The 20,415-nt window shown below is 43.7% G+C and overlaps 1 protein-coding gene across 2 annotated transcripts; it reads right to left on the bottom strand.

Annotated features, from left to right (window-relative positions):
- Window positions 1-2,090: 2,090 nt before the first annotated feature.
- On the bottom strand, window positions 2,091-19,856 carry LOC310778315 (uncharacterized protein). 2 transcript variants are annotated; one of them, XM_083638700.1, is made up of 9 exons: window positions 19,728-19,856; window positions 14,910-15,248; window positions 13,076-13,199; window positions 10,059-10,207; window positions 9,491-9,565; window positions 9,113-9,226; window positions 5,924-5,952; window positions 5,644-5,738; window positions 2,091-2,198 (listed from the first exon to the last, which is right to left on the bottom strand). In XM_083638700.1, the coding sequence occupies exons 1-8, from the start codon at window positions 19,783-19,785 to the stop codon at window positions 5,691-5,693; spliced, it is 936 nt and encodes a 311-aa protein (XP_083494826.1). In that variant the 5' UTR covers window positions 19,786-19,856; the 3' UTR covers window positions 2,091-2,198; window positions 5,644-5,690. The 2 variants fall into 2 exon arrangements, with proteins under 2 accessions (XP_083494826.1, XP_083494825.1); XM_083638699.1 differs by lacking the exon at window positions 5,644-5,738 and having other exon boundaries at window positions 2,094-2,198.
- Between the last annotated feature and the right edge of the window lie 559 nt (window positions 19,857-20,415).

Here is a 20,415-nt window from a genome sequence, read left to right as displayed (position 1 = left end):
GGGGTGGGGGTGGGGGGAGCAGGCTGCACAGAAACCACACTACGCCACCACATCAGAAAACACCAGCCAGAGTCAGTGAATGTGCTCGAAATTAGAGTGCAAAAAGTATTCATAAAAGTCACTATATCTTGAAAAGTAAAAAAAAACGGCAGAAAACCCTTGAAAGTGCACTTCTTACAGAGGCTGTCATTTCATAATGGAACTGTCTAGAAACAAAATTTCTTCTTTGGAAGAAGCAGGAGTGTTCAATGTTTCAGTAGAGTCCAGCCCTCTCAATATAGCTCTAATAGAAAAAATTCTATAGCTGTTTTCAACTGAATGGAAGTGAATCTGGCACAGGCTCCAGACAATTTTACTGAAGCGCTGTGGCACTCAATGTGTTAAGTTAGCTAAGTCAAATTAACAAAACACACCAACTTGAGAAAACAAATCAAAATCAGATGGCCACAGCAATGCCAAAGTAAAAACAAATTAAACAAACTATAGGCTAAAGAAAGACCCAAGCAACTGGCGTAGCCTTGGACTGGTAAGAATCTGCAACCATGTAGTAATGAGTTTCTTAACTGGGAGGAGGGTGAAGCTAACTTCACTCCTTCACAATTCCCACAGCGCGTCCTCGCTCGTCTTCTTCGCAATCAGGTGCACTTCAGCTTTCTCACGCTGTCTCATGCACGCCTCGTAACACCACCGCCGTACCCTGCTCACCAGCTCTCGTGCTGGGGAGCCCCACCCCACCTGCGGCTCCCAGTATGGTGGAGCGGCTTCCGGGCCTTCCCCCTCTCTCCCTCTCACCCATGAATCCGCCACGGTGCAAACATGCACCGGTCAGGGAGAGAGGTGTACCTAGCGGCCATCCCAGGCGAAGCCACTCTTACCCAAACTGCAGGCAGGGCTAAACACTGCTCCCCAACTCAGCCGCTCCTCCTCTGGACTCATCATCTCAACTCCCCTCTGCTCTCCTCCTGTTCTGTTTCACTCAGCATTTATCCCTCACCTGTGGGTCCTAGTCCCTCCTCCCAGGAACATGATTGGTTCAATTCTGCTACATGGTAGGCTGTCAGCCCAGAACCGTGTAAGAAGAGTTGCTACATCTCCGTTCACTCCAATGGACCCGTTTTTTTAACTCTCAAGAGTTCCAGGAAGTAAGGTCCTGGATTAAGCAGCACTGTCGAGTTGCAGCAAAATGGACAGTTTGTGTTGTACTTAGAAAGGTTTTTATTTTCTTTAATCAAATTGTACATTATCAGCTTTATTTTAGCATTCAAAAGTAGCGCGAGACCCTTTCCTGGCTGTTCATTGGCTAATGAGGTCCTTCGCTAACGCCACTCTCTCTCTAGAGGACACTCAGCCTAGTCAGTCAATTTTCTAAAATGCAACCAGCTGTTGTCAATCATCTTGCTAATTACAGCATGTCATTCACCTGGGTGACATACAATCAACAAGAATGACATACCGTTCCTCCTATCCTACAGTGTACAGTACATAAAATACATTTAAACGGTTAAAAAGAGCTCTTAAAAATATTCTAGTCTATTCTGTAGTCTATTCTATAGTCTCTTGACTAAAATGCCATTTAGTTTTAGTCATACTTCAGTCATATGAAATGTTTTAGTTTTAGTCTAGTTTTAGTTGACTAAATATCATAAAATATTAGTCGTCTAAATCTACAGTAGATGTATTCACCTAAAATCTAATGGGCTTAGTTAAAGTGTAATGCATTATAAATGTTTCTCTAGAATCTGTTATTATGGAATGGTATTTATTATTATATATATTTTTTCTGATCCCCCCCCCCCCCCATTTTCTCCCCAATTGCACTTGGCCAATTTTTCCCCCTGCTGGCCCGGTCGCCCAGTGCCTATGATATCAGCAGTGATGTCATAAGATGACATCACCGATGATGTCATATACATTGTGACATCATCAGTGGGACAAAAATTGACAGACAGATATTGCCCACTTGCTCACTTTTATATAAATAAAAGAAAGATATGACATGAGTTTCAGTTAGCTTTGCACAGAAACAGCTGGTAGAAATACTTTTTTTTTTACTTTCATACTTTATTACATTTCAGATCATGTACTTTTTAAGTGTTTCTCTGGTTAGTTGACATTGGTGTGGAGGTTGTGGATCAGTGGAGACTGACAGAGGCAGAAGGGACGTTAACATAGTTCGCTGTAGTTTCATCATTATGAACCTGTCAAAAGACAATGTAATGCAGTACAACAATTATTACAATACATGTCATTCTTCCATCAGTTCTCAAACAAACAGAAGCACATGTCTAGTTATTATGCAGAATGACTAGTCAGCATAAAGCAGATGCTCCCAATCAACCAGGGGAAAGATTAGGCAGAGCCCGCAATCAGTCGGCTCTTATGTATCTTTTTAACTGCAGGGAGAGAGTATGTACTTTACTGCAGGGAGAGAGTATGTACTTTAACTGCAGGGAGAGAGTATGTACTTTAACTGCAGGGAGAGAGTATGTACTTTAACTGCAGGGAGAGAGTATGTACTTTAACTGCAGGGAGAGAGTATGTACTTTAACTGCAGGGAGAGAGTATGTACTTTAACTGCAGGGAGAGAGTATGTACTTTAACTGCAGGGAGAGAGTATGTACTTTAACTGCAGGGAGAGAGTATGTACTTTACTGCAGGGAGAGAGTATGCACTTTAACTGCAGGGAGAGAGTATGTACTTTAACTGCAGGGAGAGAGTATGTACTTTAACTGCAGGGAGAGAGTATGTACTTTACTGCAGGGAGAGAGTATGTACTTTAACTGCAGGGAGAGAGTATGTACTTTAACTGCAGGGAGATAGTATGTACTTTAACTGCAGGGAGAGAGTATGTACTTTAACTGCAGGGAGAGAGTATGTACTTTAACTGCAGGGAGAGAGTATGTACTTTAACTGCAGGGAGAGAATATGTACTTTAACTGCAGGGAGAGAGTATGTACTTTAACTGCAGGGAGAGAGTATGTACTTTAACTGCAGGGAGAGAGTATGTACTTTAACTGCAGGGAGAAAATATGTACTTTACGGCAGGGAGAGAGTATGTACTTTAACTGCAGGGAGAGAGTATGTACTTTAACTGAAGAGAGAGAGTATGTACTTTAACTGCAGGGAGAGAGTATGTACTTTACTGCAGGGAGAGATTATGTACTTTAACTGCAGGGAGAGAGTATGTACTTTACTGCAGGGAGAGAGTATGTACTTTAACTGCAGGGAGAGAGTATGTACTTTAACTGCAGGGAGAGAGTATGTACTTTAACTGCAGGGAGAGAGTACTGTATGTACTTTACTGCAGGGAGAGAGTATGTACTTTAACTGAAGAGAGAGAGTATGTACTTTTAACTGCAGGGAGAGAGTATGTACTTTAACTGCAGGGAGAGAGTATGTACTTTAACTGCAGGGAGAGAGTATGTACTTTAACTGCAGGGAGAGAGTATGTACTTTAACTGAAGAGAGAGAGTATGTACTTTAACTGCAGGGAGAGAGTATGTACTTGAACTGCAGGGAGAGAGTATGTACTTTAACTGCAGGGAGAGAGTATGTACTTTACTGCAGGGAGAGAGTATGTACTTTAACTGCAGGGAGAGAGTATGTACTTTAACTGCAGGGAGAGAGTATGTACTTTAACTGCAGGGAGAGAGTATGTACTTTAACTGCAGGGAGAGAGTATGTACTTTAACTGCAGGGAGATAGTATGTACTTTACTGCAGGAAGAGAGTATGTACTTTAACTGAAGAGAGAGAGTATGTACTTTAACTGCAGGGAGAGAGTATGTACTTTAACTGCAGGGAGAGATTATGTACTTTAACTGCAGGGAGAGAGTATGTACTTTAACTGAAGAGAGAGAGTATGTACTTTAACTGCAGGGAGAGAGTATGTACTTTAACTGCAGGGAGAGAGTATGTACTTTAACTGCAGGGAGAGAGTATGTACTTTAACTGCAGGGAGAGAGTATGTACTTTAACTGCAGAGAGATAGTATGTACTTTACTGCAGGAAGAGAGTATGTACTTTAACTGCAGGGAGAGAGTATGTACTTTAACTGCAGGGAGAGAGTATGTACTTTACTGCAGGGAGAGAGTATGTACTTTAACTGCAGGGAGAGAGTATGTACTTTAACTGCAGGGAGAGAGTATGTAGTTTAACTGCAGGGAGAGAGTATGTACTTTACTGCAGGGAGAGAGTATGTACTTTAACTGCAGGGAGAGAGTATGTACTTTAACTGCAGGGAGAGAGTATGTACTTTAACTGCAGGGAGAGATTATGTACTTTAACTGCAGGGAGAGAGTATGTACTTTAACTGCAGGGAGAGAGTATGTACTTTAACCACAGGGAGAGAGTATGTACTTTACTGCAGGGGGAGAGTATGTACTTTAACTGCAGGGAGAGAGTATGTACTTTAACTGCAGGGAGAGAGTATGTACTTTAACTGCAGGGAGAGAGTATGCACTTTAACTGCAGGGAGAGAGTATGTACTTTAACTGCAGGGAGAGAGTATGTACTTTAACTGAAGAGAGAGAGTATGTACTTTAACTGCAGGGAGAGAGTATGTACTTTACTGCAGGGAGAGATTATGTACTTTAACTGCAGGGAGAGAGTATGTACTTTACTGCAGGGAGAGAGTATGTACTTTAACTGCAGAGAGAGAGTATGTACTTTAACTGCAGGGAGAGAGTATGTACTTTAACTGCAGGGAGAGAGTATGTACTTTAACTGCAGAGAGAGAGTATGTACTTTAACTGCAGGGAGAGAGTATGTACTTTACTGCAGGGAGAGATTATGTACTTTAACTGCAGGGAGATAATATGTACTTTAACTGCAGGGAGAGAGTATGTACTTTAACTGCAGGGAGATAGTATGTACTTTAACTGCAGGGAGAGAGTATGTACTTTAACTGAAGAGAGAGAGTATGTACTTTAACTGCAGGGAGAGAGTATGTACTTTACTGCAGGGAGAGATTATGTACTTTAACTGCAGGGAGAGAGTATGTACTTTAACTGCAGGGAGAGATTATGTACTTTAACTGCAGGGAGAGAGTATGTACTTTAACTGAAGAGAGAGAGTATGTACTTTAACTGCAGGGAGAGAGTATGTACTTTAACTGCAGGGAGAGAGTATGTACTTTAACTGAAGAGAGAGAGTATGTACTTTAACTGCAGGGAGAGAGTATGTACTTTAACTGCAGGGAGAGAATATGTACTTTAACTGAAGAGAGAGAGTATGTACTTTAACTGCAGGGAGAGAGTATGTACTTTAACTGAAGAGAGAGAGTATGTACTTTAACTGCAGGGAGAGAGTATGTACTTTAACTGCAGGGAGAGAGTATGTACTTTAACTGAAGAGAGAGAGTATGTACTTTAACTGCAGGGAGAGAGTATGTACTTTAACTGCAGGGAGAGAGTATGTACTTTAACTGCAGGGAGAGAGTATGTACTTTAACTGCAGGGAGAGAGTATGTACTTTAACTGCAGGGAGAGAGTATGTACTTTAACTGCAGGGAGAGAATATGTACTTTAAGACCAATTGGCTTTTCATTTTAATGGATTGTCGGACGAATGGGCTTTTGGAATAATGGGCCTAACCCAAAGTGAGTGTAGAAGCTCTGACAGCCGTCTGTTAAGTGTTACTGTACCTGTGCAGGATGGACAGCTGCCAGGGAGAGAACCTACTGGAAGCTCATTATCCAGACAGTTCAGAGAAGAGGTGGTGATATTCACCGGCTTGTTTCTGCAATATTTCATAAAACCTGAACTTTGTGACAGCAATGACTTCCTCCTCATTGGATCAGTGGTTGTGTAGCACCGCTCCACAGGAGCTCTGCCAAGGCTTTTACTATGGTAGAGCACCTTACAGTACATACCAGATATTACATTGATCAATTGAGTTCACTTCAGTGTTTATTATAAACTCACCATGTTGTCATCAGGTGGTGTCTGTTTCCCTAGAAAAATGACATGAGAGAGACATTTTAATTCTACAGTTATGACCTGTCTTTATAGTGACAGGGACAGTGTGACAGTATACTGTATATACTATATATATATATATATATATATATATATATATATATATATATATATATATATATATATATATATATATATATATAATATATATATATATATATATATATACTGTGATGACCTGTCTTTACAGTGACAGGGATAGTGTGACAGGACAAAACAAGACAAAATAAATATGACCTAATGTTGTGTCACTCACGTTTACACACTGAATCTGAAACTTTCGTCCGTCATTAAAGTTTTTGGAACAGGTTAGATTTTCTGCGTGTTTTGCCTTTTGCGAGCTGTTTGACCCGTGTGTCTGTGTTTGGGGGAGAGAGCCTGAGGAGGGGCTCCAGTCTGAGCAGAGAGGCTCCAACTCACTGGCCTCTCTCCGCTCCCTCTCCCCGGGGCATGGTGCTGCAGCACCCGGCCACGGTGCACCATAGCCAGCTTGGCGAGGTGAAAATGAGCACAGAGCCTCTGTCCAGTGCGATACGGTTTGCTCTCCCCGACCTGGTGCCATCTGCCTTCTCCAGTCCATATCACCGCTGCTGCAGATCAGCCACTGCTGCCTGTCAGTCATGTTGTTGTAATGTACAGGAGAGGACGAGTATCTGACTCGCATTGCGAATAGAACAACAAACGTATTAATACAATTCACCGGACTCAGTGTGCAACGTTTCTGTGCATAACGATTTTTTTCAGATGACGGATTTAAAAAACACATACATGTATGTAAAAAACCGGACTGTGTGTGCAAAGAGCTTTAGGGTGATAGGGTTTGGGGATGACAGTGTGTTGTGACCTGTAGGGTTTGAGGATGACATGACAGTGTGAGTGTTGTGACCTGTAGGGTTTGGGGATGACAGTGTGTTGTGACCTGTAGGGTTTAAGGATGACAGTGTGTTGTGACCTGTAGGGTTTGGGGATGACAGTGTGTTGTGACCTGTAGGGTTTGAGGATGACAGTGTGTTGTGACCTGTAGGGTTTGGGGATGACAGTGTGTTGTGACCTGTAGGGTTTGAGGATGACAGTGTGAGTGTTGTGACCTGTAGGGTTTGGTGATGACAGTGTGAGTGTTGTGACCTGTAGGGTTTGGGGATGACAGTGTGAGTGTTGTGACCTGTAGGGTTTGGGGATGACAGTGTGAGTGTTGTGACCTGTAGGGTTTGGGGATGACAGTGTGAGTGTTGTGACCTGTAGGGTTTGGGGATGACAGTGTGTTGTGACCTGTAGGGTTTGAGGATGACAGTGTGTTGTGACCTGTAGGGTTTAAGGATGACAGTGTGTTGTGACCTGTAGGGTTTGGGGATGACAGTGTGTTGTGACCTGTAGGGTTTGGGGATGACAGTGTGTTGTGACCTGTAGGGTTTGGGGATGACAGTGTGTTGTGACCTGTAGGGTTTGAGGATGACAGTGTGTTGTGACCTGTAGGGTTTGGGGATGACAGTGTGAGTGTTGTGACCTGTAGGGTTTGGGGATGACAGTGTGAGTGTTGTGACCTGTAGGGTTTGAGGATGACAGTGTGAGTGTTGTGACCTGTAGGGTTTGGGGATGACAGTGTGTTGTGACCTGTAGGGTTTGAGGATGACAGTGTGTTGTGACCTGTAGGGTTTGGGGATGACAGTGTGTTGTGACCTGTAGGGTTTGGGGATGACAGTGTGAGTGTTGTGACCTCTAGGGTTTGGGGATGACAGTGTGAGTGTTGTGACCTGTAGGGTTTGGGGATGACAGTGTGAGTGTTGTGACCTGTAGGGTTTGGGGATGACAGTGTGAGTGTTGTGACCTGTAGGGTTTGGGGATGACAGTGTGTTGTGACCTGTAGGGTTTGAGGATGACAGTGTGTTGTGACCTGTAGGGTTTGAGGATGACAGTGTGTTGTGACCTGTAGGGTTTGGGGATGACAGTGTGTTGTGACCTGTAGGGTTTGAGGATGACAGTGTGTTGTGACCTGTAGGGTTTGGGGATGACAGTGTGTTGTGACCTGTAGGCTTTGGGGATGACAGTGTGTTGTGACCTGTAGGGTTTGGGGATGACAGTGTGTTGTGACCTGTAGGGTTTGAGGATGACAGTGTGTTGTGACCTGTAGGGTTTGGGGATGACAGTGTGAGTGTTGTGACCTGTAGGGTTTGGGGATGACAGTGTGAGTGTTGTGACCTGTAGGGTTTGGGGATGACAGTGTGTTGTGACATGTAGGGTTTGGGGATGACAGTGTGTTGTGACCTGTAGGGTTTGAGGATGACAGTGTGAGTGTTGTGACCTGTAGGGTTTGAGGATGACAGTGTGAGTGTTGTGACCTGTAGGGTTTGAGGATGACAGTGTGAGTGTTGTGACCTGTAGGGTTTGAGGATGACAGTGTGAGTGTTGTGACCTGTAGGGTTTGGGGATGACAGTGTGTTGTGACCTGTAGGGTTTGAGGATGACAGTGTGTTGTGACCTGTAGGGTTTGGGGATGACAGTGTGTGTGTTGTGACCTCTAGGGTTTGAGGATGACAGTGTGTTGTGACCTGTAGGGTTTGGGGATGACAGTGTGAGTGTTGTGACCTGTAGGGTTTGGGGATGACAGTGTGAGTGTTGTGACCTCTAGGGTTTGGGGATGACAGTGTGAGTGTTGTGACCTGTAGGGTTTGGGGATGACAGTGTGAGTGTTGTGACCTGTAGGGTTTGGGGATGACAGTGTGTTGTGACCTGTAGGGTTTGAGGATGACAGTGTGAGTGTTGTGACCTGTAGGGTTTGGGGATGACAGTGTGTTGTGACCTCTAGGGTTTGGGGATGACAGTGTGTTGTGACCTGTAGGGTTTGGGGATGACAGTGTGAGTGTTGTGACCTGTAGGGTTTGGGGATGACAGTGTGTTGTGACCTCTAGGGTTTGGGGATGACAGTGTGTTGTGACCTGTAGGGTTTGGGGATGACAGTGTGTTGTGACCTCTAGGGTTTGGGGATGACAGTGTGTTGTGACCTGTAGGGTTTGAGGATGACAGTGTGTTGTGACCTGTAGGGTTTGGGGATGACAGTGTGTTGTGACCTGTAGGGTTTGAGGATGACAGTGTGTTGTGACCTGTAGGGTTTGGGGATGACAGTGTGAGTGTTGTGACCTGTATCTCTCCTGCAGCCTCGGAGCAGCAGAGCAGTGATCACAGATAGGAGCAGCAGCTCTACAGACCGCAGAGCCAACATGACAGGGCTCAGAGCAGAGCAGGCTGTGGAAGCTGTGAGGAGAAAACACATGGGGTCACAGGGGGAATATTGTAAAACCTCAATGAAACTCCGAGTCGCTTTTACTGGCCGGGTGTGGCTACACATTTTGACAAATAAACGCCGGTCTCAATTGACCTATCGCTAAGCCACGCCCCGAACACAGATCTCGAATGTATTAATACACTTCAACAAAAAATATATCTGAATATATAGAAACTGCTTGTAAAATAAGCAGCACTTCGGCCCAAATTCTCCCCAAAATGAACTACATGTACCGGCTGGTTCTGAAGTCGTAGCGCTGGTTGTCTGTTGTGTTGTTGTTATTGTTGATTTTGTTGTTGTTTTCTTTCCTGGACAAACACAAAAAGAAAACACCAGCTCTTAATTTATCATACCTCATGAATATATAGCGTAGAGTGAATAAAAGAATATTCATCATATTATACAAATGGCGCATCATATTAGCAAATATATTTTTATCTTTCTCCTACCAAAAACAATCACTGCCCGCATCCGGGCAGTGCAGCCGTAGATTCCCTGCCTGTCTACATGTACCAACACGAGGGTCACGGGTTCGAGCCCCTGTGTTACGTCCAGCTTGGTCGGGCGTCCACACAGACACAATGGGCTGTGTCTGCGGGTGGGAAGCCGGTGGGGTATGAGTCCTGGTCACTGCACTAGCACCTCCTCTGGTCAGACAGAGCACTTGTTCGGGTGGGGGGGGGGGGGGGGGGGGGGAGGTATTCAACCGCAATCCCCATACAAAAATCCCATTGACTTTGAGACGAGGGAACCGGAAGTGGAAACAACAACAACAACAACAACGACGACAGTCTTTCTCACCTGAGGATAAAGAAGTGAGAGCAAACGTCTGCACTGTTCCTCTCAGATCAGTCACTTCACATTGGAGTCTGTCTCTGAGATCAGCGGAGGTCACAAAGGTCACGGAGGAGAAGCACGGAGACGCTGAGACCTCAACGCTCTGCTTAGCTCTGTCCAGAGATGGGAAAAGTACACACATCCTTTAGTACAGTAGAAGTAGAAGTACAGTTACTTGTGTAAAACAAAAGACTGGTAAAAGTAGAAGTACTGATTCAACTTGTTTACTCAAGTAAAAGTTTAAAAAAAGTACAGGCTCTGAAATCTAATAAAGTATAAAAGTAAAAAAAGTATTTCTACCGACTGTTTCTGTGAAAAGCTAACTGAAACTCACGTCATATTAATATAATTCAAAGACTATTAAACTTAAAAGATCCCCTCCAAACATGTTGTAAACAAGATCTATAAAGACTATACTTTGATTAATAATTTGTGTGGTATAGCTGTCCAGATACACAATTAACTGGACAAAGAGTGACTTTATGCTTCTCTCTGATGTCTTCACTCCCGGCTTCTTGGAAAATCTCTCATTCAAATTGGCAAAGGACTGCCACCTATGACCTGCTTAACCATACCTAGAGATCCTAAACTAATATTTAAAGGGGGACTGACCCCCCCATCCCCAGATTTCTTGCAAAACGGTATTCTCCTTGATTTGAAAACTCTGCAGGCAAGATGGCCACCTATACTCCCTTCTGTACCCTGGTAGAATTCCTAGCCCATAAACTAACATAACTTTTTTGTATCATACAAAATAAAACAAATAGTAATGTCTTTATTTGTTGTAGAATGCAGAGGACATGTAACTGTTTAGTTAAACTTGCATTCCAGGAATATTGTATTTACTGCGCTGCTCCAAAGATAACGTAGTTGGCTCGAGCCTGTTTCGTCCTGGAACCCACTCGCTTTGCTCCAGAACACAATCGATTTGGGGTGGACCACGCAGGATTGGCCAACGCCAAGGCCAGTACCCAGAACTGTCAAATCAAATCATCGACACAGACGCTATGATAGAGAATGTGATAAATATAGCCATGTTATGAACAACAAACTAATGCTGGTGATCCGTATGGAAACAGTGTTACTCGAAATGGTTAAAAGTTATATCAATTTGGTCATTCAGTGGCGTTTTACTGCCATGTAACATAACTAACTAGCGGCTAATGTTAGCCACAGTAGGCGATTACACATGATGCATTGCTCTTAAAGGGCTCGCGCCACGTGAACTACAATAATAATCACATGGGGATTTTTTTTTCTTCACATGAGTGGGGCACGTGCAAATACCACCGTGACGTAACGATGTACCAAATCGCCCATTCATTTGAGGGCACAAAAAAAGCAGGTTTGAACCCATAGAGGGCACTTATGCTGCTGAAATGATAGGAGTTTGTAAAATTGTAACAGATTGGTCTCAAATGTGGAGATTTTTACCAGAATCCTTCACATACCACCCCAAAAGCCATATATATTGGTTAAAAGCTGAAAAAAAGTGTTTTGGGGGTAAGTTACACTTTAAGTTAAATGTTTGTGATTTTGTTTATATAGAAAACTGGAAAATTCTCCCTTTGTCCATGATTGGCCGTATAAACTCAATTAAGATGGTTTCACTTCCCAGGTTCCTCTATTTGTGTCAAAACCTTCCCATTTCTCTTACATTTGCTTTCTGCAAAGAGCTGGACTCCATTACTCTGTCCTACATCTGGAATTATAAGAACCATAGAATTTCGAAAATTCACTTGCAAAAACCCAAGTCTGAAGGAGGGTTAGCCTTACCAGTGTTCAGACACTATTATTGGGCTGCTAATGTTAGGGCTCTAATGTTTCGGCATCAAGGGACTCCTGGCAATCTAATCCTCTAATCCTATCTGTGTACAGATAGTACAGAGTACAGATACTTGAGGCCGCAGGCCCAAGGCCGGATCTGCCATATGGGCAACCTGGGTGCCCAGGGCCCCTCAGCATGAAGAGCCTTAAAAACAAAACAAAGAAAAAAGAGCTGGGAGTGCTAATCTGGCCTTGCGCAGGCCGAGTGCCAAAGGGTCACAACTGTGGCGATATTACAGTACAAAAGCACGACATCGGGTGTGATATTGCTTTTATATGACAGTTGTACAGTGTAAACAAAGCTTTTGATCAAGTAATAATAACATTTTAAAGTAATTTGAGACATGCAGATGCTTTCTGTCCGTTATTTGTCGCTACCAACAACAAATTGTTCTCTCCGGGGTGCACTACCAGAAATTTGCTGCCTGCAGTTTCCCGAATGCAAGCTACTGTAGCTAAGCTAATGTTAGCTACTTTGAGGAGACGATTTCACCTTACCGTTCACAATTAAGGTCGCTCTCCCTACTAGGATCAAGGATCAAGGAAACTTTATTGCCATATGCAGCAAGCTACAATGAAAGTTAAAAGCCCCGGCCCATAACTTTGCTGATAGAAAAACAAGAAGAAGCATGGTCAAAGTTAAAACACAATGAAAGCACAATAAAAACAATAAAGACATAGAGGATAGTTACATAGAGGAGAATTCTGGTGGATGTGCAAACTGTGCACGATGCCAACTAGCGTCCGGGAAAACCAAAGTCTTTGGGTTCCGGGAGGAGTATGGTTGCAAAGTTGAAACTTAAAGGAATTGACGGAAGGACACCACCAGGAGTGGAGCCTGCGGCTTAATTTGACTCAACACGGGAAACCTCACCCGGCCCGGACACGGAAAGGATTGACAGATTGATAGCTCTTTCTCGATTCTGTGGGTGGTGGTGCATGGCCGTTCTTAGTTGGTGGAGCGATTTGTCTGGTTAATTCCGATAACGAATGAGACTCCGGCAGTAACTGCTAACTAGTTACTAAGTTAGTAGCCTACTTGACTTTAAGTACAGTATTTTAAGTATAGTACTTGACTTTAAGTACAGTACTTTAAGTACAGTACTTGACTTTAAGTACAGTACTGTACTACTTGAGTACATATACTTGATTACCTCCCATCGATGGTTGTGTTTAACCTCAGCCCGTCATACAGCCAGCTCACAGTCTGTGTGCACTCTGCATACGTCACCACCGAGCAGGACAGCCGCACACTGTCCTTGTCTGTCTCTTCAGTCACTGTGAACATGGTGGTGACAGACAGACAGACAGACAGACAGACAGACAGACAGGCAGGCAGGCAGGCAGACAGACAGACAGACAGACAGACAGGCAGACAGACAGACAGACAGACAGACAGACAGACAGACAGACAGACAGGCAAACAGACACACAGAGAGACAGACAGACAGACAGGCAGGCAGACACACAGAGAGACAGACAGAGTGACAGACATGAAGGTGGACATATTGTGAGAGAAAGACAATAGATTACCGCAGGAATGAGATCGAAAGACCTAGCAATACTGTAGGTCTAAAAGTCAATGTGATTTTTGTATGGGGATTTCAATTAAATGCATGTGGTTAACAAAAGTCTATGAAACAGCGAAGTTTGTGTTCAGCAAGATAATCTTCACAAATTCAGGAACACTTTTATTTTTAACGGGATTTTTCAGAAAACGCTTCAAGTGGTCCTCATTTTTGAAATTATCTTGCTGAACGCAATTCCCATACAAAAATCCCATTCACTTTTACATGTAAGCGCAGGGACCTACAAAAATATGTCATCCCTGCGGTATCTATAACAGGAACATTAATCACATTACTGTAATCTGAATTAATATAAGGTTCTAGCGGCAACCTCCATCTTGGAAAAATGAAGGCAATGAAGTGCCAAAAACGGCAGGCCCTCGAAAAATGTTAAAATGTCCGTCTTTACAGCAGAAATAAACATGTTCACATCCTGGTTGGTTTCTATAGCTAATTTCACCTTTCAAGTCTTCAATACAGCATGATGTTCAGTTAGTAAATATTATGGTCCCATTTAGAGTCAAATAGACGATGAAGCAGACTGTGTTTTGGGGTGATTGACAGGCCGACTCTCCAGTGATTGCGTAGCGCCAATCACGGACCAATAGCGGACGGCGCTGCATGGTTAAAATAAAAACAAGATGGCGACGGTCAAAATCCCAAACTCGAGGCTTCAAAACGGGAGTCCACAAACCAATGGGTGACGTCATGAAGGCTACGTCCGTATTTTATACGGTTTTAGTACATTGTTCGAAGAAGGCAGCTTGAGCTGAATAGGTTATGATGTAATGCCGCGTTCCATTTGTACTGGGAACTAGGAACCACAGTTCAAAGGTCAGATGTCACCCATGGGGGAGCCTCACCAGCCCTGACCTCAAAATCCAAGATGGCAGCTCCGCGCTTCAACAGTAGTGAAAGTTGTAGTAAATACTGTTTGTTAGCACTGTCTTATTTGTGTCTCATTCAATCAGTTGTACACACAGTACGATCTGCTAACTTCTATCTGTGAACATGTTGCTACAATGTCAGCATACAAATATGCTGAAAATACCAAGAAATATGTTATCAACTGTTATTGCTAACAATGGCTAACCTGGCTAGAGCTAACCCTGGCTGCTTTGCTAGAACACGGTTGGTCTCGTTTGCCAGACCATCTCCACACTTTGTTTCGCTCTGTACCAGCGCAGGAGAGAGTCTGGCTCAACTCACTCTCACTCTGGTCTAGTTGGGGGGGGGGGGTCTAGCTCAACTCACTCTCACTCTGGTCTAGTGGGGGGGGGGGGGGGGGGGGGGCAGAGCCAATGGCAGAGCTTATCCGCAGCCTGCTTCCAGTGAGTCAGACTAGAACATGGTCAACCTGGTCTGACGTCGCTCAACTGGGATATTCCGAGTTCCCAATACAAAAGGAATTAATACTCACAGTTTACAAGAGATAGGTCCACCTCAGCGCCCCGACCTTGTAGCCGTCCTGAGATGTACTGTTGGCAGATGTAGCGGCCAACATCCTGGACTGAGATGTTGTTCACAGCCAGTGAGCAGTCAGCTGTCACAGCCAGCCTGAAGGCTTTAGCTCTGGGGAGCACGGTAGGTGAGATCTTCCCCAGATTAATCAGCTCCACGGATCGCTCTCTGTTTCTAAAGTGAGTGAAGAGCCAGGTGGTAGACAGACAGTCACGCCTGCCTCTCATGCTCCCACAAGGAAGAGAGACCTCATCTCCATCTCTCACATAGAAGGAGGGCAGACCTTGTCCAGTTACTGCTGTGGAGAAAAGTATAGAGAATGATAAAGGGATAGTTCTGATTTTTGGAACCGAGCCCTATTTGCTCCTCACCAATGATGGTGTTGAGATTGGTAGATTCCTCCACCAGCTCAGTGGCCTTGTGGTTTGAGTGTCCGCCCTGAGACTGGGAGGTCGTGAGTTCGATCCCCGGCCGAGTCATACCAAAGACTATAAAAATGGGACCCATTTGCCTCCCTGCTTGGCACTCAGCATCAAAGGGTTGGAATTGGGGGGTTAGATCACCATATGATTCCCGAGCGCGGCGCACGCTGCTGCTCACCGCTCCCCCAGGGGATGGGTCAAATGCGGAGAACAAATTTCACACATTGTGTGACAATCAGTGGGACTTTACTTTACCTTTTCCTTTCTCAGCACAATCCATGCTGTTCCTCATACTAGATAGTTAACCACAAACCAATACAAGGTCAATGGGGTCACGCTCCTGTCTGTGCAAGCTGACTGAGGCTCAATGAAATGTCCTTCACAGTGCACACAAAGTGCATTTCCGCTCTTTTTGTGAGGATATTCATTTCAGCGAATGCCAGCTAGTGTTGTGGAATTACTTTAGACATGTCTAATAATCTAGGCAGCCTGTGTTTGGTTTGCCCCCCCGAGTGGGAAGTGCAGCGTGAATGCAAATTTGTCCGAGGCGGAGTTTCCATGTTGAAACTTACACCGGTCAGAGTTGTCATGAATGCGGTAAAAGCCACGGGTTTTAGCGGAGCTGCGGGTTTTCCTGGTGAGTGGCCACGCTGTTGGCTTCTCTTCTCCCTGTAGCGTAACCCCCGTCCTTTGCGCAGCGCTTGCATGTAAATAACAACAAAGAAATATCCAATGTCCTGGCCGATGGTCTCATTTACTCATGTAGGTCATATAGAGGCACCACCATTATTTCATAACCAGTTTAAAGGTTCCGTGTATGGATTTCATTTGAACGTTAAACGTGTATGGCCCCTTTTTATAAGCCTACTTCCTGGTATGGTCGCAGTTAGGGATGTTCATTTTGAAAAATTTCCATAATCGAAAATCGGGGAAAATTAACAATCAATTATCGATTATCGATCATATTAATAATAATATTTTATTTATATATATATATATATTTGTTTTTACAAAATGAATGCCTATGGCAGAAAATACGAAAGACAACGTGTTCTCAACTCTTTATTTCAATGTGTCTCCTCTCCAACACTCTGCTGTCCCCGGCGCATGCCGGTGTGAATTCCCCATGTTTAAAACAGTTTTGTTGGCACAAAGGCCCGTGCCCAGCCAGAAAACTAGAGACTATATGAAGCTCCACCTCACGTTAGTCGGCTGTGGAATGGAGTGGGGCGAGGAGGAACGAATTCCACCCAAACCTAGTCCGCAATTTTTTTTTAATAAATAAATTAAAAATAAATTAAATAATAACAAAATCGATAAAAATTCCACATGATCGATTCCATTCCTTAACGGTCAATTATCGACATCCCTAGTCGCAGTGACTACTGACTACAGCAGCAATGTCACGCCGGCTAAAGTCACGTCCTCTCCTGCATTCAACATACAACCAAGGGATTTCATCCGCCATTCATTTTCAATCTACAGTTTGTTAAAAGTTCCCTGTGTTCATTTTAATGTTATACAAATGGAGGGCGGAGGGCAGATATGCGGTCGCTATGACGACGAGTTGTAGGCGGAGGCGAGTAAACTTGCGGTAGAAGCAATCAGTGTATCAGGTCGAGACGAGTAAAGCCAAGTACTGCGCTGTCATATGTGGTGGAAATGAGCCATAAGTGGCTGCCAGTCTGTCACCTCATATCAGCCCCGAAGAGTATTATCATTATGCCTCCTCTGACCATCTCCTCACTGAAGAGTATTATCATTATGCCTCCTCTGACCATCTCCTCACTGAAGAGTATTATCATTATGCCTCCTCTGACCATCTCCTCACTGAAGAGTATTATCATTATGCCTCCTCTGACCATCTCCTCACTGAAGAGTATTATCATTATGCCTCCTCTGACCATCTCCTCACTGAAGAGTATTATCATTATGCCTCCTCCGACCATCTCCTCACTGTCCTTGTGATCGCCAGCTGTTGTTTCACCAGCGGCACATAGCTTGGTTTGAGGTGAACAAGGTTGTGGTCTGACGTACCCAGAGGGGGGAGGAGGGAAGAGCTATATGCATCTCTCACGTTAGCATATAGCAAGTAAATAGTCTTTTCCCCTCTGGTAGGGAAGCTTACATATTGTTTAAAATTGGACAGTGTCTTTTTCATGGTGACGTGGTTGAAGTCACCTGAGATAATGATAAGGGCAGTCGAGTGTTTAGTCTATAGTCGGGCTAGCGGGGCGATGTAAACAGCCACTACAATGGCATGTGAAATTTCCCTGGGCAAATAATATCGTTGGAGTCCCACATCTAACAGTTCAGTGTGCTTATGTCCTTACACTCAGAACTAGAAACATATACAAAGATGTGTTAAAAATCAATCAATCAATCAGGTGACCCCAAGGTTGGGAACCCCTGCTCTAGCCTGAATGTGACCTCTTCACATAGTGGTGTACTGTAAGTTGACACTTGCCGGGGGCAATAGGATTATGAAATGAGTTGATTTTTGTTGTTTTATCATTTTGGAAATATATTGTAATCCCCAATCTTTCCATGTACCCCCTGCAAACTGCTCAAGTACCTCTAGGGGTACACGTACCGTTGGTTGGGAATCACTTAGTAGACTTACTAGTATGTATTACATGAGTTGTTTTGGTACTTTTCTGACAATTTTGTTGGCATACAGTAGGGGTGGGGGAAAAAATCGATTCACTTAAGTATCGTGATTTTTAATGTCACGATTTTTTTAATCGATCTTTTATTCCAGAATCGATAATCGCGTCATTTCTTTCTGTTTATGTATGAAATGTTACCACTTTCATCCATCACATTATAGAGCGCTTCCCTCTGCTCCATGGCTCATACAGCCAATCATGTACCTTGTTAGTACAAGTGACACGGAAACAGCCAATCATTTAACAGAAAAACTCTGAGTGCACCCGCCCCATGACCCGCCCCCACTCACACACAGCTAATCATATCCCTCGACGGTTTGATCCAGAGGCAAGAGTCCCACGCACTGTTGAGTTGCAGCAAAATAGACCGTTTGTGTTGTACTCTGAAAGGGTTTTCCCCCCCTTGAATCAAATTGTACATTATCAGCTTTATTTTAGCATGCAAAAGTAGCGCGAGACCCATTCCTGGCTAATGAGTCTCGCATTTTGGTCCTCCGCTGACGCCACTCATTTGATCTCACCCGGCGTTACAAAGAATTGATGTGGGTGAGGTGAGTTTCAATTAATGTTAACGTAACGTGTTAACATGTGTTCTATTAATGAGCGCCCGGGAAATTAACGTTAATGTTAAGACACCATTTTCACAAATACAGACGTCTGCAACGTTCCTTTACGGAATGCGGGGCACCCGCAGCTCAATTCACTTCTGTGAGCAGAGACAAAGTTGAACTGTTGGAAAGGTTTTACTTGTACTTTGGGACAGGAATAACTCATTGTGTCATCTATTGAGCACACAGCTTATGACTTTATGTCTTCTGCTTGGGTGGAGTCTTGATGGGTATATAAAACTGATAAAACTGATAAAAAAACTGAGAAATGTAGCCTACTGCATTTTCAGCCAGGCAAGGCTTTTTCTCGCCCAACCAACGGTGCGCGGCCCCCAGCGCGGTCGCCCTCCAGCCCTACATAAGCCTATGACATATTTGTAGTTAAGCAAGTCAAAGCAAAACCCAGGCTTTTCCACACCTCTGATTCACCTAACGTTAACCCTACAACCCTGAAATACACGTTACCAAACGTTCTTTTAGAAGGCTGGCAACGCTAGGCTGTCAACAAAGTAAAACGTCACCATGTCTGTAAATTACTGCTTGCAGTTGCACTCAGAGCATATGTGTGTGTGTGACAAATTAGACCTACCTGTGTGCCTTGAAAATAAGGTGGTTCAAAATAAAGTGGCTAAATGCAACCTTTTTCTCCTCATGTTTTTTATTAATAAAAACGGGTAATTAAAATGATCAATAATTATCGATATCGACTGATATGAAAGATGTTATATCGATATACTTTTTAACTATATCGCCCAGCCCTACTCATGATATAATATACAGTCTCTAGAAGCGTATGATTCAACTTACTGAAAAAAGAAAAGAAAAAAAGAAACAAAAACCGCAATAAATCGTAATATCGAATCGCAATAATCGTAGAATCGCAATACTTAAGAATATATTATCGAATATATAAATCGAATCGGCACCCAAGAATCGTGATAGTATCGAATCGGGAGATAAGTGAATCGCCACAGCATACAGTAGTTGTTACGTATTAAATAGCAGGTAATTAGTGGACTGTATAAAGGGTTATTAACCTCTTTTCAGTCAAACTCTAGATGTTTAAATGCAGCCTTACCTGTCAACTGAAGCAGTGACATCACAAATGACATTTCAGCATATCTGAATCCAGACATTCTGATCTCTCTGCCTGTCTCTCTTTCTGCCTGTCTCTCTCAGTCTCTCTCTCTGTCTCTGTCTCTGTCTCTCTCTCCTCTCTCTCTCTCTCTGCCTCTCTCTCTGTCTCTCTTTGTCTGTCAGTAAGTAAACTAAGGTTCCTCAAACATAAAGGCGTCTTTATTGAGATGAGAGCACCGTCATTTCATCCGTCAACAGGATCTCCACAATAATTGTGAAGTAACGTTGGCCCACAGCGCAAGATGTTGGAGTTTCACAATAAAGGCTGTAACATTGTTGAAATTGTTGAAAGTCCATTTGAAAACAAATGTTGGTTAATTTCAAAACATCACGCAACTAAAACAGCATTGCTTATGTTTAGGCAACGAAAACAGCTTGGTTAACGTTACGCAACTAAAACAACTTAGGGTTATGGTTAAAATCAGGGCACGTCGGGAGGCGAATTGGTTCTCTCGTGATGAAGAAGTTACAACAGGAGGAAGTTAGTTTTGTCTTTGGCTTTGTGCTGTGGACGAACGTTATGATGTCAGCAGGTTGGCAGATGGAGTTGCTTCAGTGATGATGTCACCATGATGTCAGCATGTTTGGCACACTGGGTTGCTTCAGTGATGATGTCACCATGATGTTGG

Source organism: Poromitra crassiceps (assembly GCF_964638095.1).
Source record: "Poromitra crassiceps genome assembly, chromosome: 6".
In the NCBI taxonomy this organism is placed as follows: domain Eukaryota; kingdom Metazoa; phylum Chordata; class Actinopteri; order Beryciformes; family Melamphaidae; genus Poromitra; species Poromitra crassiceps.
Note: the sequence above shows the minus strand (reverse complement) of the source record. Positions and strands in the feature narration are given on the sequence as shown.